The sequence below is a fragment of the Diadema antillarum genome, unplaced genomic scaffold, assembly GCF_040938485.1.
Source record: "Diadema antillarum isolate AM-2024a unplaced genomic scaffold, OU_Dant_1.0 seq00000860_RagTag, whole genome shotgun sequence".
NCBI lineage: Eukaryota > Metazoa > Echinodermata > Echinoidea > Diadematoida > Diadematidae > Diadema > Diadema antillarum.
The window spans coordinates 144,273-161,050 of NW_027271730.1; the positions used below are offsets into that span (position 1 = coordinate 144,273).

The 16,778-nt window shown below is 39.0% G+C and overlaps 1 protein-coding gene across 3 annotated transcripts in view; it reads right to left on the reverse strand.

Annotated features, from left to right (window-relative positions):
• LOC139740541 (uncharacterized) overlaps window positions 1–16,778 on the reverse strand; it is a 96,655-nt gene that overhangs the window by 21,940 nt on the left and 57,937 nt on the right. For all 3 annotated transcript variants that reach the window (XM_071651131.1, XM_071651130.1, XM_071651129.1), the window contains one exon: window positions 9,223–9,288. In XM_071651131.1, coding sequence (XP_071507232.1) covers window positions 9,223–9,288 — 66 coding nt within the window. The remainder of the gene's footprint in view (window positions 1–9,222; window positions 9,289–16,778) is intronic.

Genomic DNA, 16,778 nt, shown 5'->3' on the forward strand with positions numbered 1-16,778 from the left:
GCAATAAAAATGGTCATCTTGCCTCAGTCCATTTCAAGCTTTCATTGATTTGCTGGCGATTTATTTAAAAAAAAATAGAGTGTATGGATAACTTGCTCTTCAATATACACTGCATACATCAAAACTCAAACTTCTCATTTGGTTGAAGTGATATTTCTGGTACTTTTTAAAAGAAAACCATTATAATACCTAGAGTATTGGCACTCATAAAACATGTGAACAATACATATGAGATGAGAAGCCTCTTAATAATTCATGGTATCGCAGCTTTAAGCGATGAGATATTACATTTCATCATTCTCCCCATTTCTTTCGCTACTAGGAATTTCAATATCTCACTGCATTCCTACAATAGGATCCACCTTTATGTATCTAAGAGAAGAGGGGGAAAAAAGAAAGATAAGTGGAGAAAAACGAGGGAGAGAATGAGAAGAATACAGAATATCATCCATTGTGATCATAAGCTAATTCCTCATATTTGACATCAGGAATATAGCTGCGGGGCTTGTGGCTTCATGAGAAGACTGGTTTTGCACAAACGTCTTTTTGTAATGGAGCCCTCCAACCCCCCACACCCCCCCCCCCAAAAAAAAAAGAAAGAAAAAATCGCCACTGTACAGCCGTGACTGATGGCGACTACATTAATCATGCGCTAATCTTTCGCCTGCAGCCCAGAGAAAATATGGCTGTGACTGTCGCGGGGCTGAGAAAAAAAAATGGAGGGTAGACCCCGTCACGGGGAGTCGAACAAAAGTCGGGATTACTAACATGAGTAAATTTGTCAAAGTGATGGTTTGTCAGAGATAATGAATGCAAAATAAATGCAGGTGGATACAAAAAGGCCTTTACTGGTGAAAAAAAAAAAGCAAAAAAAAAAACCCCAAAAAGCCATAAATCGTGCTCATCCCCAGCTTTTCACCACTGCATCTTTTCATTTATTAAACTGCCCGTTTGTGATGGCTGAAAAGCAATTCCATCTGATATCTTTCTCTCACCACAAAGGAAAGGACACAAAAGAAAAAGACGATGATGGAAAAAAAAGGACTAAAACGAAGACGCGTAAATCAGTAGACGCAGTGACAGCCCTTCTCTGCTGTTAAAAGTTACCAACTTATGTGTGGTCTGGTCGACGTTTGAGAATCCCCAAAACAAGGACTAGGTTGATTTTTATTTCGCCTCGGATCCCCACCAAATACAAAACGGACATAATTGCAGCAAGTTGCTTTCTCTCCTTCCATCTCTCTCCTTTTTCTCTCTCTTGTTCTCTGGAGAGGGGGCACTTGATATGAGGGGACATAAAAGTGGCAGAGATAGTTTGGACACAAATTTCAGGGACGCTGATATAATTGACCATTTTTTAATCTTTTTTTTTTTCGAGGGGGGGGGGGGGAGGTTGTAAATGGCAAACTATCACCAGAAGGGATACTCAAATTTGAAAGCAAAGTAATATTGGGAACTTGCAACTTTCAAGTAAAAGGTACTAAGCCATTATTGCATCAAATACCATCCCAAATCTCAGGAAAAAAAATCACCTCATCTTAATAGAGCAATTTTGTTGATTTCGCACGAAGTTAGCCCTTGTGAGTTGCAGACAGAACCTCATTGTCACAGACATCTCCCTATCACATGACTACCACCCAACTATCAACCAAAACCTAGATCACCATCCACAGTCACTCACAAAATCGGAATCGTAAGATTTTATCCATTGCTCACTTGGCACATTACAGTGTGCAGATGCCAAGAGAATGACATGCTACATATTGTAGTTGTGCATGTGCATCTACCATGTGCCACAGGCTCATGAGTTTTGTCGAGTGTAGCAACACTGCCATATGTCGTTGCAGAATGAGTGGAAGAGGTCTCCAGAAAAGGAAAATGAAACTGACATATACATGCGGATTGAGGGAATGCAGCAACATTAGTAGGTCACATCAGTGAAAGTTTGAGGAGAATCAGACAATGCATTCAAAAGTTATGAATTTTTAAGTTTTGGTGCCGCCATCGCTTGATGAAGAGACAACATTTTGTGGCTTCATGTATGAACAACAACACAAAGAAATTATAAAAGATAACCAAAATATCTAAATGTTTCTAGCATAACGAAAGAGCACTTGACTTACAATTGTACCTCTGTCAGAATGCAGGGGGAATAATATTACCCTTAACATTGTATGTCAGTAATATGTCAAAAGAAATGTGTACATGTACATGTACATGTACTTTTCATAAAAACTTTGTGGAATTTCGTTATATTTCTTTTATACCGTTGTCCATACATGATATCACAAAGAGCAGTCTTCTCATCCAGCGATTGCTGCACCGAAACTTTCAAAATTTATTACTGCTGAATGCATAAATTTTCACCAAACTTTCACTGATGTGTTCAACTAATATTGCTGCATTCACTCAATGCACATGTGTATACTTGGGGTTTCATTCCCCTTTAGAAGGTTTTACCATCATCAAATTTTTACAGTGAAAATTGGCCTTCAAACTAATCAAAGCAGCAATGCACACAGCAGCACACTTGCAAATTTCTGCCTCCAGAAATGTAAATTCTGCTATATAAATGGAAATATCAATGATTCAGTGCAGCCAAAATACTTGTGTTTGGGATACCAAAAAGGACAGTAGCATCCTCTGATTTTTTTTTTTACATGGGGGGGGGGGTCAGTTACACCACATGATACACCACATGATACACCACATGATACACCACATGCCATTACACCTAAGCTTCTCCCACTGTATGCAGAGAAGCTAGAATCTGCGATTTATCATTAAACTGCCACTGGTGTGGAAACTGATACAGATGCATAACAGCTCAAAAGGCTCGGACATCATTTCAAATTTCTACTGAGTTTTCAACTGTTTAATAAAACCATCAAGAATCGAGAAAGGAAAACAACAAATAAATAAACAAACATTTGCCCACATGTTTGTGGTAAACAGTGTGTAAGAACTGGGGGGGGGGGGGGGAGGGAGGAAGGAACAGAATTGGAATTCCTCATTTTTGTTTGTGAGTGTGAAGGATCGCACGCCATGAGCCAGCGCCGATGTTATGGCCCGCCCCCACAGAACGGGAACAAGCGCATGTGTATGTAGCAGGGATTACGATTATGGAAAATCTGATAATCATTCACAAGTACACAATAGTTTTCTCTGTAGGAGTAAATTCACAACATACAAACAAAAAACATGCAGCTGATCAGAGTAAAGATGGGGGACAAAAAAAAGAAAGAAAAAAAAAAACATGTTTAGGGAGGTCTGCTTTAATCATCCGCTTGTTGTGGTTGTAATAGAAGGTCACATGTCTCCGATTGGTATTGGGGGCATTTTAAGATGTGTTGCCTATTTTGGTCCCATCTGAAAGGGCAGATTATCTGTGTAGGACACAACTTTGGGACGGATCCCTTCGGGAAGAAAAGGATCCGACAGAAGGACGCACAAAAACACCTCAAGTGCCTTTCCATTTCTGGAGAAAAGAAAAAAAGGAGAATAAGAATAATGAATGAATGGGAAATTCTCTGTTACTTCTTGGCAGTTATGTGTGAATCTCTGCATTTCACACATTCCTTAAGCTACCAGTAGCTGTTTCATTGGAGACAGTGGGGGTCACTTTTGGTTCACCACAGCTACAAACCGCTATTCTAACAGATCTTCAGTTCTGCCTTGAAAGCAAACTGGGTTGGGATGAATCTGGCCTTGCCAGAGAAGCTATTGCCTACAAAAAAAAAAAGTTGGATTTCCATTTGGACACAAAATTGTACCAGCAAAGGCAACAAGAAGAGAAGCACTGGAATCCAGGCTAACATATTTTATCGAGCAATGCCATCAAAAAACAAAAGCAACTTTTTTGTAGCAAAAAGTAAATTCAAAGCATAGGGTTTCGAGGAGATGATACCCACATTGTACAGACTAGATTATGTCAATTCTTTACGGGATGCTTGCATTAAATATCCCCAAATTTATGTCTTATCGTCTGGGATGTGGATGCGCGTGATTTTCCAAACAAACTTTGGAAGAGTTACCTGTTCCTTCGCAAACTAATTGAAAAAGCAAGAAAATTTCAATTGGGCTACGTCAATTAATTGTCAATCAAAATGTCTTCAACGCAATTAAGTCTGGAAACTGAAGATATCAACTTTAAGTTCTTTGGATGTAAGAGAAAAGATTGAATGATTAAAGATGTCACATTTTCATGACTCCTTTGATTTCAACTGCAAATTCTCCGCAAAGTCTTCTCAGCTGCTGAGGTGTCTCTGCGATGTCTCCACATTGTCACCATGGGTTTGCCATGGGTCACCGCAGGGGCTGTAGAGACATTGCGAAGACGTGGCCACAGCTGATGAGGGCATCACTGAGAAGTTACAGAGATGTCTCCAAGACCAGACAGAGTCTGGAAGAAAAGTCTCTGAAAAAATTGAAAATGTCTGATTTTTCCATGATTCCCCAGAAACCTGGATCTAGTCTCCAGGAGGCATCGCTGAGACAATTTTGCAAACCAGCGGATAATTGAGTCACCACTAGGTCGCCTCCTAGTCTCCAGGCCAATGAGATACCCACTTTAGACAGAAGCCGATCTTTGATGATAATGAAACCATCACAAAAGACGGTCACTGGTATTAAAGTTTGGAAGAGTCTATGAACTTTTTGGTGGGTATGACTATGGGAGGGGTGGGGTGGCGGTGATGGGGACACTGGACTCCGCTGAATTGTTACCATTCTCCAGTGCGCAGGGAAGAGATTTAATGAGCAAGAAGTGACAACTTAAACATCATTTTTTACAGCTTTTAGGCGTCCATTTACTATCTCCCCACGGATATGACAAATAGCTTCATTTGTGTGTGTGCATATTGTCTTTTTTCTCATTTTTTTTTTTTTTTTGGGGGGGGGGGGTCTCGCTCTCATCAAAAGAGGTCACTATCCTCCACAGCAGGTCTTCTCTGGTATCAAAGAAAAGGAAAGCACAGGATGAGGAATGAGAACCGACTGCCAGCCCATGAACCAACCCTCATTCACAGGGTGTCTCATAAAAAAAAAGGACAGATCTAAGAAAAAAAAAAAGGCACAACGAGCAACGCTGCATTTCAAGATTTAAAACTCAGTTCTCAGCTGAATGTCATATCGAAAGACAAATTCAAGTGCAAAGCAATCATACTTGATACTTGATCGATCTGTCTATCTATCCTGCAATCTATATATATGTACATTTGCTCAAATAACTCCTAATATGATTGACATTGATTTTATATGAGTTTCATACATAAATACATCATGCACGGGGCTCAGTTGTACACATAAGCATGTGTGCCTTGCAATGTTGAGTAATGTAGTAACAGTACCCCCTCTAGCAACAGGCAAAATCCTCTGTCCCTCAAATAGGACCCCCCCCCCCCCCCCCCCAATGAAAAAAAAAAGTTCCATCATATGTGAGAGACACAACTTTTGCATCTAAATATCGTACTTCATTCATGGCACAGAGCGGGGTGCAAACATATCGAAGTGGTCCCTTCCCCCCCCCCCCCCCCCACCCCCTTCCACACACATACCCATACCACTAAACAGACCCCTGTGGTTTGGGCCAGGTACATTGTAACTTGCATTGGTTAACAAGCCATATCAACAAGGCAACTTGTGCCATTGAAAATTAAAGAAACTTTCATACTATATAAACACTCAGGAGGAGAGACGGCATTCCACAGTAGTACTGCAATATTGTACATATGCACTGCATACACAATAAGGACATCCTTCAAGTTGTACATTCAAGTGTTCACATGGGCGTGGTCATGTGTGCTATTTCTTATTCCACAGGTCACTTTTAATTTCTGCCAAACTGTAAACCTTCCTAATGGTGTTGTGAATGGGTCGCTGGTGGACCTAACCAACTGACCCACTTGCATGTGAATCGTCATTTGCTCTTTCTCAATCAATTTTTCTCCTGTTTCCATGAGGTGCATAGATATCTTATCGCACATGATTTACACTACCAGAGACTGACAACAATGAGGGTGGTATTGATGCTTATGATGATGATGATAACGATGATGATGATGATGATGATGATGATGATGATGATGATGATGGTAACCATGGCAATGACAACAATGATGATATAGTAATGAGTGAATGGTATATTTGGTAACTTGAGGAGCAACAGATCTGGGTTGTTATGCACCTTTTATAGAATTCTGAAAGTTGATAGAAGCTTTTGGAGTTTTGTTCTTCTGATGAAACACTCTGTACCAGAGGTTATCTCAATTGCTGTCAATGACATTCAGATAACAAAGAGATGAAAAGTAATAGAGGTGTACATAGGTTTATGACCCACGAATCACAATGGGAAGAGGCATGTAGAGAAGGGCATTGGCTCGGCCGAGGACAATGCCAAACTCGCCCATCAAAAAAGCCCCGAACGTCTCTTGCAATCAATGTCTTCAGCAGGGACAATCAGATTAATCACACGTCCCCGCATGTTCAACTTGTCGTTCCGCGATTCACGGGACAGCCGAACAGAAGCCCTTTGTGGCCATTGCAGTGGGCTCCCCTCTCTCTCTCTCTCAGTGTCTCTCACCCCAGCAATGGCCGGCTTTGTCGCACGCTGTTACCCCCGTGGCCCTTCTTTTAGACACATGGTGATAAATGTGTGTCAGGTCTGATACAAACGAGGTATTTGGAATGAAAAATGTCGGACAGATGTAAATCTAAATCTGGCTTAGAGGTGCGCCCTCTCTCTCTCTCTTTCTCTCCCCCATCTCAACCTAACTCTCTGCCCTACGAGCTCTGAAAACCTGTAAGCCTCCATAAAGCCTACTGCCTTTGACTGCCGTTGAATGCTTGGATGTCTTTCAGCCAAATCTAGCACAACAAATTATCCTTAGAGACAATTGTGTGAAGCTCTCATCAATAAACACCAAATAAACATGGATGACGTTCTACTTTTTTTTCTCCCCCTCCCTGTTCCCCTCTCCCCTCCAACTCCCCCCCCCCCCCTCTCTTCTTTTCATGCCCTTTTATGACTTGTATCCTATGGAGAGATGGTCTGTAAAACATTGTCAGGCCACACAACAAAGAAAGAAGACAAATGTCGGGAGCATCAAGCTACGTCAATGTTGAGCTAGGAGCGACAGAGAACGAGCTAGAGGTAGGTCAATGTAAGATTGATGAGTGAGGGTGACACAATGGTTCTGGCTTCGCCTCCCAGCACTCTGCGAGGCGAACACGCCACCATGGATCCCAAGGACTGCGTCAGAGGTGCCCTCCCATAACACCAGTTCTGCCTATGGCTCGCCATTTGACCGATAATTCTGAAAAATTTAGCTTATCGCCAAAACACTCGGTTTATCAGTCGATAGACTAAGTTTTTCAAGAGAAGCTCTGTTTATTGTATGAAAAACTAAGTTTATCAATAAACTCTGTTTATCAATCAAGTGAAAAAACATAAAAAGTTTACCGATAAACTTATATTTTTGCTCGAGATACAGAGTTTCTCTCAAAAACTCAGTTTATTAATTGATAAACTGAATTTTTCAGCAATAAACTATCAAAGTATATCAACCGATAAAGTAGGTTTTTCTGAATTATTGGGCAAATGGTGCACCATATCTGCCAATCCACTGCCACTTTATTTGCCAGCTTCAGGACTGCGCATTTGCTCACCGTCTCTCTACAGTGAGAACATATTTTGTAACTAGTGGAACGTCTCTGCCAAATTTGGAAGATTTTGAGAGATTCACCCTTAGAGAAGTGAGTGGAATGGAATTTATGAGGCATAGGATTGACCACAATTTGTGATAATCAGCTCCATGGCATCAGCAGAATAAAAGAAAAGAAAAGGAAATTTAAGAGGGGGTGAGATAAGATGAATGTTTCTTATCTCTGTATTAACCCGAGTTTGCACAATAACGGTGAATTGATAGACCACTTTTGGTCTAGTTACCCCCTCTCACCAGAGCAATTGCCCAGAAACATTTACCCCCCATTTATGGAGAGAGAGAGCCACAATTGTACCAGCAGCCTGAGAACAAGCCGTAGTCATCTGAGCACGCAGGGTACCAGTACAGAATGTCACAGTTGGGACATCCCATACAAAAGGGGGAAGAATAGCCAATTATATTAATTTGTCCGCTGACCGGGATCTCGGGAGAGAAAGCGCAGAAGACAGAAACAGACAACAACAACAACAAAAGCAAAAAGTGCATCATTAAACGCATTCAACAAAAAATTGTGTTTCACTCCAGGCAAATTGGTCCCAGAGAGATGAGTTGTACACTCTTGCATAAAGAGATGTAGCAGCAGATTGACTTGTATATGCCATGCCAGACATCACCCAGTCTGAATGTACCTCCTCTGTAGGTCATTTTCTTTAGCATGGGTACACTGTATGTATGTTCAACTGTCTGTCTGTCTACATCCTTTTGCCTGTGTGTAAGTGTCTGTGTCTGTGCCTGTAAGTGTGTTATCTTCTATACAAAAATGAACAATGAATTTGTCTATCTTGGAGAGCCTGTCATCAAAATGCTTCTTCGTTCATGATCGCCACTCAGTGGAAATAGAAGTTTGCTTGTGGTTCAGCAGAATCATAGACTTCAAACTTCCACAACTTTGTTGATTAATGGCCAATCTTGATGAAGCTTCTACCTTTCAGGTGGTATAAAACTCACTCTATCCACATGAATAACATCAGCTTAAACATGGCATGGTAATTTACTCACACCTTAACTGAATCAGACAGCATTTAGTTGTGATCAGTGACTGATGGCCTGTATGCAGACCTCCCTACCTTTCTGACTGCAAAAATAGGGATGATTTGGCTAAAGAGTAGAAAAGAAAGAGCAGTTCCAATACGAGTGTGTAGTAAATTATCAAGAAAAATAGGAAACTCCTGCCAGAACAAGAGCTGGAAATGGTCAAATTTCAGATTTGTCTCCTCCAAATTCAGAGTGGTTTGGAGGTCTGGTTTATGTGAATTCATGTCTATGGTCAATAACAAAATCGAAAGAATTACAATGTCCACACATTTTTACACGAAACAGATGCCGATGAGGTCTGGAAAAGCAAAGCAAAAATTTTGTTGAAAACACATTTGAGTATTATTTATGCAATAAAGAACAGGAAAGAATGGTTACAATCACACATCAAGAAGAGCCAGATGATTTGTATGCATATATTCGAATTTGTACAAACATTCTTTTTTTTTCTAATAAGTCTACTCACCGAGCTAATAAGCATATGGTCATCATCGTCATGGTGACTTCGGAGGGAGTGGTCAAGGTTTGTTCTCTGTGTGAAGACAACATAAGGAAACAGTTTATTTTTATCATAAAAGAAGACATAAAACACGATATGAACATTCAAACAAAACACAAGAGGTGTTGAGAATCAACCTCACAAGTATATAGGTCTGTTTACTGTATACACCAATATTTTCGCGTACAGATATTTTCGCGAATCACGGTATCAGTGGCATTTTCGCGTGTTGTTAAATTCGCGATTGACGCTAGTAGTAGTAGGGTCTACTGCCAAGCCGGAGAAACACGTTCAACGACTTGCCAACGTACTCGGAACGTTTTCCCATTTGCATTGTGACTTCCAAAACATGACAATAGAAAAGACACAGCTAACTGTTAGTAGAAGATTTATAGAATGAAACAATAATTACAGGAATTTGCAGTGAGACACTCACACACGGCACTCACAAGTGCCTACCAAATGTTGCAACAAATAGATGTAGACTACAAAGTTTCAGAGCTGCATTAGAGCGTGTATAGCGCTAGCGAAAGTTTTACATGCATCCCTAGGCCTCACCCAACAACCACGTCAAGCCGGTGTTTGTTTGCGTAGGGTAACGTAGCACAGAGATCGCAGATTTTGATGCATGTTTATCATCGTACTGCACTTCCAGAATCTGTCGCACTGTACGTACTCGATTTTGTCATCAATTTGTACATAAGGTATGACGGGGTAATATTTTCGCGTGTCTTTAATTTCGCGATCAGTCCAAAGCTCGCGAAATTCGCGAAAATAAAACCCTCGTGAAAATAACAGCGTATACAGTATTTGTCAGGGGTTAACATTCTACCAAATGTATATAGCTCAACAAACACTACATGTACATGTATTTCCCTGCATGATGGTGGCACATGTGTTGGTATACTGGACGACCGAATGCAATACATGCCTTTTGGACTCAATCGTGTGCTTGAATTCTAAAAGTCGGTCAACCTAACCCCCGCCTCAAAAATACTTAGTACCATTTTGAATTCAGAGAGAGCATTGCTTCTAATCTTGGCTTTTAATATTTGTAGGATTTCCTGTATACAGTGAACATTATTGTGCCTTAATCTCTGATGGTAAAATTCAATCCCATTATTTTGCAGTAACACAGTCAATATCACCACAGATCTGCAGTATCAAATATTGCATTTTACATTACTCTGAAAGTGGTCATTTACAAACAGATGTAAACAGGTTTTATCAGTGTGCATAAGGTTTGAGATAAATTTCAGAGATTTCAGGCAATCATGTTCTACTTTTACTTCTACTTCTGGCACCATTTCATGACAGACGTCAAGCCATCACAAATTGGTTGCTGGCTGGGGTTAAGATTTTGTGCAATCACTACACACAACATCATACAATCTGTAAAAAGTTAAACATTGCACAATAAATAGAAAACTTTGGCGCACAAGATTTTTTGTTAAACTCTGAGACTTTACCCAAATACAGTTAATTCTTTTTATAAATGCAGCAAAACAAAAGCCAGATATTAGTCAACAGCTGATGGAAATTGCACCAATTTTAAAGTTAGGTCAGTTAGAAAATTGTTACATTGTCAAAGGTAACACCCTGCCCTCTTGATACATTACATGTATCTTTGTTTCACATATACATGTAATCATTATTTCAGAAAGAAAAGAATTAAACTAAAGTTACCTGTATAATATAATATTCCAAACTCCACACAATAATGGTTGTTATTTTATAAAAACGACTTTTGATAAAAACCAGCCTTTTTTTTTAGCCTTATGACGCTATTCATAGTTACACACACACACAAACACACACACATACACACACACACTCACGCATACACGCACACGCACACATACATGTACACATACACATACACAGAGTAAACCTCATTCACTTGCATCCGTACCGTATGCAATCTCTCGGTCAACTTAATACTGATCACAAAACCGCCTGTCTATCCCATACAATAACAGTCAACTGCTGCAGCTACAATGTACAATGTATTTCACTTCACACAGAAGAATTACATGTATACATTATAAAAGCATTTCTTTTCAGTAGCATAACCAGAACTACATGTATCGGGGTCTCATTTCACAAATGATGTAATGATAGCAATTGTTGCTAGAATGGCAACTTCTTGACAAAACAGCCAATCAGGAAGCAGAAGATTCTTGCCATTATGATAAAACTTGCTGTTGCAGCAAGAGTTGCTACCATAGCAATCCTATGACAGTTGATCCCTGATATCTAAACATTCACGTGCAGAGATTCAGTACAACTCTACATTTCCAGCCACTCACTAAAAAACAGAAAACGAGCAATCCCTGGAAGATCTTAACGCACTAGAGAAGAGAACAGTATCCTGGATGTCTTCTTGCTCATTATTTTACCCAAACCTCATCACTAGCGACATTCATGAAGACGAAAAGAGATCAGGAATTGCTGAAAACAAGGAATCTCCCCGTACAGTTGCCATATTTGCATAATTACAAAACACATAACACACAAAAGCAGAATAAAACAATTTTTTTTCATCACACTGGACTCAGCATGTTGATTAAATACTGACCCAAGTGACCAGAGCTCTTTGACAGAAAGGCCTTACTTGGGCAGAAATTGATTTAGCTGTCAGTTACCATGGCAACACATATGCATCCTACAAAGCAAGTTGTCTTTTTGCTATGGAAGAGCTATCAGTGAACAACATAAACCACTTTTCACAGTAACCCTTTCATTAGACAATGTCAAGAACGTTTGGGTTATGAACGCCATATTCCGCTATCATACACAGTTGGAACTGATTGCACAATGAATACCAAATGTGACTCAACAACAATCCACACACTGAACAAACACAAATTGGATTGCATGGGTCTTCATGTCACAGAGTCTCAAAACAGCTGAATCTTTCCTTATGCATAGTGTACTCACTTTACGCAATCCATCACCAGCATACTCCAGTGTTGACTGTGCACAGTCAAATACACCCGACATGTCATCCGATTCACTACATGATCTTTCGGAAACGTCCGTATACGTGGGCGAAAGACATTCGGGGTCCGAACTGCCAAATCTGCCGAGAACATCATTGGACCTCATGTTCGAATCCACACTGCCTAGCAACTCAGTGCAAGCCATGGCATGCTGCTACAGTGCTCACTCAATGACGCTCATCACAGTATTCTACCTCCCATTACAACGGAATATAAAGGTGTTTGACCAATGTTTTTTTTTTTTCAGATTGCAGATTACGACAAAAACTGACCACAGCTTTGCTACACTGCACCATGACAGGTTTACTCTCCATACAAAAGCCTTATCTCCATCTCTGTTCTTGCTATCTCACCGGCCAAAGCAACATGTGACATTGGATACTTTAATGAGTGTTGCCAACTTATCATGAGGGTGTAAAAGAGAGCTACGTTCCAGGTCAGCAACGAGATATCCCCGTCTGTCCGACAGAACTGGCGAGAAATAAAGTGGGACTGCATATCGAGTGTTCAAAAACTAGGTGCTGTTATGGTTGGAAGACTAGAAACTAGACAGTTCCTATCCGTCTGCTCAAAATTTGATTCAAAACTCATGTAGATTGGACTTCAAAGGCTAAAACAAAGGGAAGAACTGTGTCAAAATGAGCCACATTAGGTAACACAGCTATCAAGGACCCGTTATCTTTCGTAATATGCATGTATGAGGCAGACTACGGATAGTTGGGGGTAGACGTGGAAATGTGGCGATACTGGTACCCTTGAGATATCATGCCTGTATGACCTTGCAATGTGATAAGTTACGACCACAAACACACACTTCCTGACATGGTCAGTTCCAATCTTCTACATGCCAATGCTATCAAAATATTTTGCTTTCATGTTTGTTTGTTTTTACCTTTTCTCTTCTTCTCTTTCCACATTTTCCTTTCTGCTTTGCCCTGTCCATCATGGGTGGTTGGTGTTTTACACCTAACCCCTAAAAGCTGTAATTGATGCTTGGACAGTGAATGAACATTTTTGTGTGTGTTTTATGGACTTCACCTCTATGACGGTAGGGAGAGCCATTGCACACAATCACACACAGACGCCGACACACACAAAAAATAAAACACATACACATATACATACATACATACACGCACGTACACATATACATACGTACACATATACATACATACACACACACATACAAACATACACACATACATATAGTTGGTCATTGACATCAATCATCAAATTCACTGTTCAATAGACATCAAAGCAGGAGTCTAGTGACCAGTATTTTTTTTTTTTCAAAACAGGTTGTCACGATGTCAACAAGCTTGCTTTTAAGAAGGTTCCATCTTATTTCTCTATAGCATTCTTTTACTTTGATCAAAACTGATACATCGACCACCATGCTCTCTGTTAGTATATTTTTTTTCCTTGTATATCCAAACTGGACATTATGTATCATTAGATTTTGTATACTTCATGTATTTTCTATCATGAAGTACGAAATTTAATTGAAATTGAAATGATCAGTTCATGGTGGAAAGCTTTGAATATTTTTTGCATGGTGATCATACCACAGAGTGCTACACTCCATGTTTTCCAGTGGGAAACAGAAACAGTCAAAAATATTGTAAATGTCTGTTACTTTTCTCAATACTATTACATAGGAATTTGCACTTGTATTGGCCCAAGACTTTTCTCATTTGCTTCAACTTTTAAATTGGCTTTGAACTGGTTTTAAATCTGTGATTTGGGTTTAGGGGAAAAACACAGAAAGAGGAAGCTGAAAAAAAAAGGATTGAAGCAACAGATATGCTTATTTCTATGCCTGTGTAAAGAAGGGTTCAATTTCTTCAGAAGTATTAATGCCAAACCATAGTTTTCGGAAGGGCTTAAAATTCATCTTCCATCATTTAGAATTTCATTTGTTTGCATTACATCAAAAGGGTTTACCAAGAAACTTTTCTGGCTAACACCATTTGCCAGGACATTCACTTGTTTTGGAGTATTTTGAGAGAAAGGTGTAAAATAATTTTGATCGTAGTACACAACATTTATCCCTGAAGCACACTCCCGATTTAGTCGTGGGTAGGTATAACGTTACGTGAAGATCGATCATGCCCTAGCAAATCATATTTTTCAACAAGCTGCATGCAATTTCATCTAGCATGGAAGATCGGTAGAATTTGCTGTGGCCTGATTTGTCGATTATAAATAATCGATAATGAAAAATTATGAAAAATTATGTAGCAACCATGATCACATGCTGTTAGCTCTGAGATTGAGGTACTTCCTGCAAATGGGCTAATATTTTGCATTTTTGTTGTCACCCAACTAAAAATGTGTTACTGTAAAGGTGGATATTTTCGCGCGAGTAATTTTTCACGCTCGGCCAGGCAAGATGGATTTCGGGTGTTTTCAATTCCGCGGGAATCAGGACATTTACTACTGGAACAAATGGCATGCAAAAATGTTCGCGTGCTTTTATTTTTGCGCTAGCGTCTGGTTGCGCGAAATGCGCAAATTTCCACACCACGAAAATTTCCACTTTTACAGTATTACAGCATTATTTCACACATTTCTCATGCATTGTATGTGAACATTATGGTGCAAAAAAAACAGCAGTTCTGCAGGTACATGTATATGAGAACTTTTGTTTTCTCTTTAAACTTTTCCAGGCCTCTTATATATATCTCTTCCTACAGTGTAGCATCAGAGCCAATTCACTTCCAATTGTGGGTCAATGGTGCTCAACTGCTCACTAAGCTAGTCAGCACCCATATCTGAAATGTCTATGTGTATCAATTGGCCTTTCTTCTTCTTCTTCTTCTTCTTCTTCTTCTTCTTCTTCTTCTTCTTCTCAAATGTGATGGTTGCTTTCTCTCTCTCTCTCCTTCTCACTCTCCCATTTTTTTTTTTCTCTCTCTCCACAAAACTACCTGCACATTTGCTTCGTTCACCTGCAAAATAATACAACATGGCTGGCTTATCCACACAATAGCCAGTAGTCTGAAAGATAGTCCCACATTAACTTGAAATACAACACACAAATATTGAGGACAGGGACACATAAATCTCCAGTCCAAACCACACAGAAACAAATATTTCACTCAAGATTCCTAACAATTATTGGTTTTGGGCTTCTAAGAAGAGGTGATGTTGGTACACATGCACAATGAAGCAATGGATATTCTATAACTTTACACTACTGAAAATAATAAAAACATCTTAAAAAAAAGTCAGAAAGTCAAATCATTTTGTTTCCACTTGCAATACATTGGTGATCAGAGTATTTCCTTATAATGTATCCCCTTCCCCCTGCCCACCCCCCCCCCCAAAAAAAAAATCCATAGGTTTAATCAACACCTACATGTATGTGCACATATTGTCTGGGCATACATGTTCAATTGTACCCACTGTAAAACCTGATATTTTTGTGTGCATTTTAATTTTACAAATTTTGCAAGAACCAAGATTTGCAAAATTGAAATGCACGCTTAAGTTTCTGTCTATACTACATTATACATGCAATGAATGCCAGTTCATGGCAATTCACGAAATTTTCATGCTACGAAAGAGGCCGCTGGCTCCGATCATGAAAATTTAATGCCGAAAGAATTTCTTGCTTTACAAATATGTAGCTAATATGAGCATAGAGATTATGATATACTAAAACTTTAGGCTTCTATCTGCTGGTGATGAGAGGTAATAACTCTCCTGATTATCTATATCTATATATATATATATATATATATATATATATATATATATATATATATATATATATATATATATATATATAATATTTTTTCCATTCTTTCAAAAATTTTAAAGACTTGTCTTTACATATTTCATTTTACTCTTTCCATTCTTTCAATAATTCTACAGCTAATTCCTTCTACAAAAGTGTATTTCACTGCATTCATTCACTCATTTCAATACACTTTATAAAAACTTTTCCCTTTGAATACATTCTCCCTCAACAAGATGAATGAAGTATAAATGTACAAAAGCATCTTTTTGTCTTGATATCTACTTGTTATGAAGTACATGTGAATGTTTCATTTAGTTGTTGTTTTTTTAATATCTAATATTTTCATTTATCACACCATGCATTATCTTCAGAACATGTAACTGTAGGAGAGATGTGGATAAAGTCGTCCACTTACTTCAAAATGGGAAAAAAATTTGTTTTAAAAGCTCATCGAAATTTATCACTATGAGATAAGCTCAACGAAACTATTCACCAGTCTGAAACGAATATGTGTATGCACAAAAGTATTCAAATAAAGCATAGTACCAGAATATATGGTGACAGATATAGAATACTTTTCTTGGAAAGGATTCTTAGGAAGTGAATTTCAAGATTTTAAAAAAAAAATCCACTTATAAAGAACTTGATAATGTATGTTAAAAGAAATCATGAAGTCACATGTTAGAAGCAATTTCTGTAGCAGCTAATAGAAAGTAATAGTGATAATATCAGTAATAAAACTCACATTCAATCATCGTTTTAAAGCCTGTAATGGG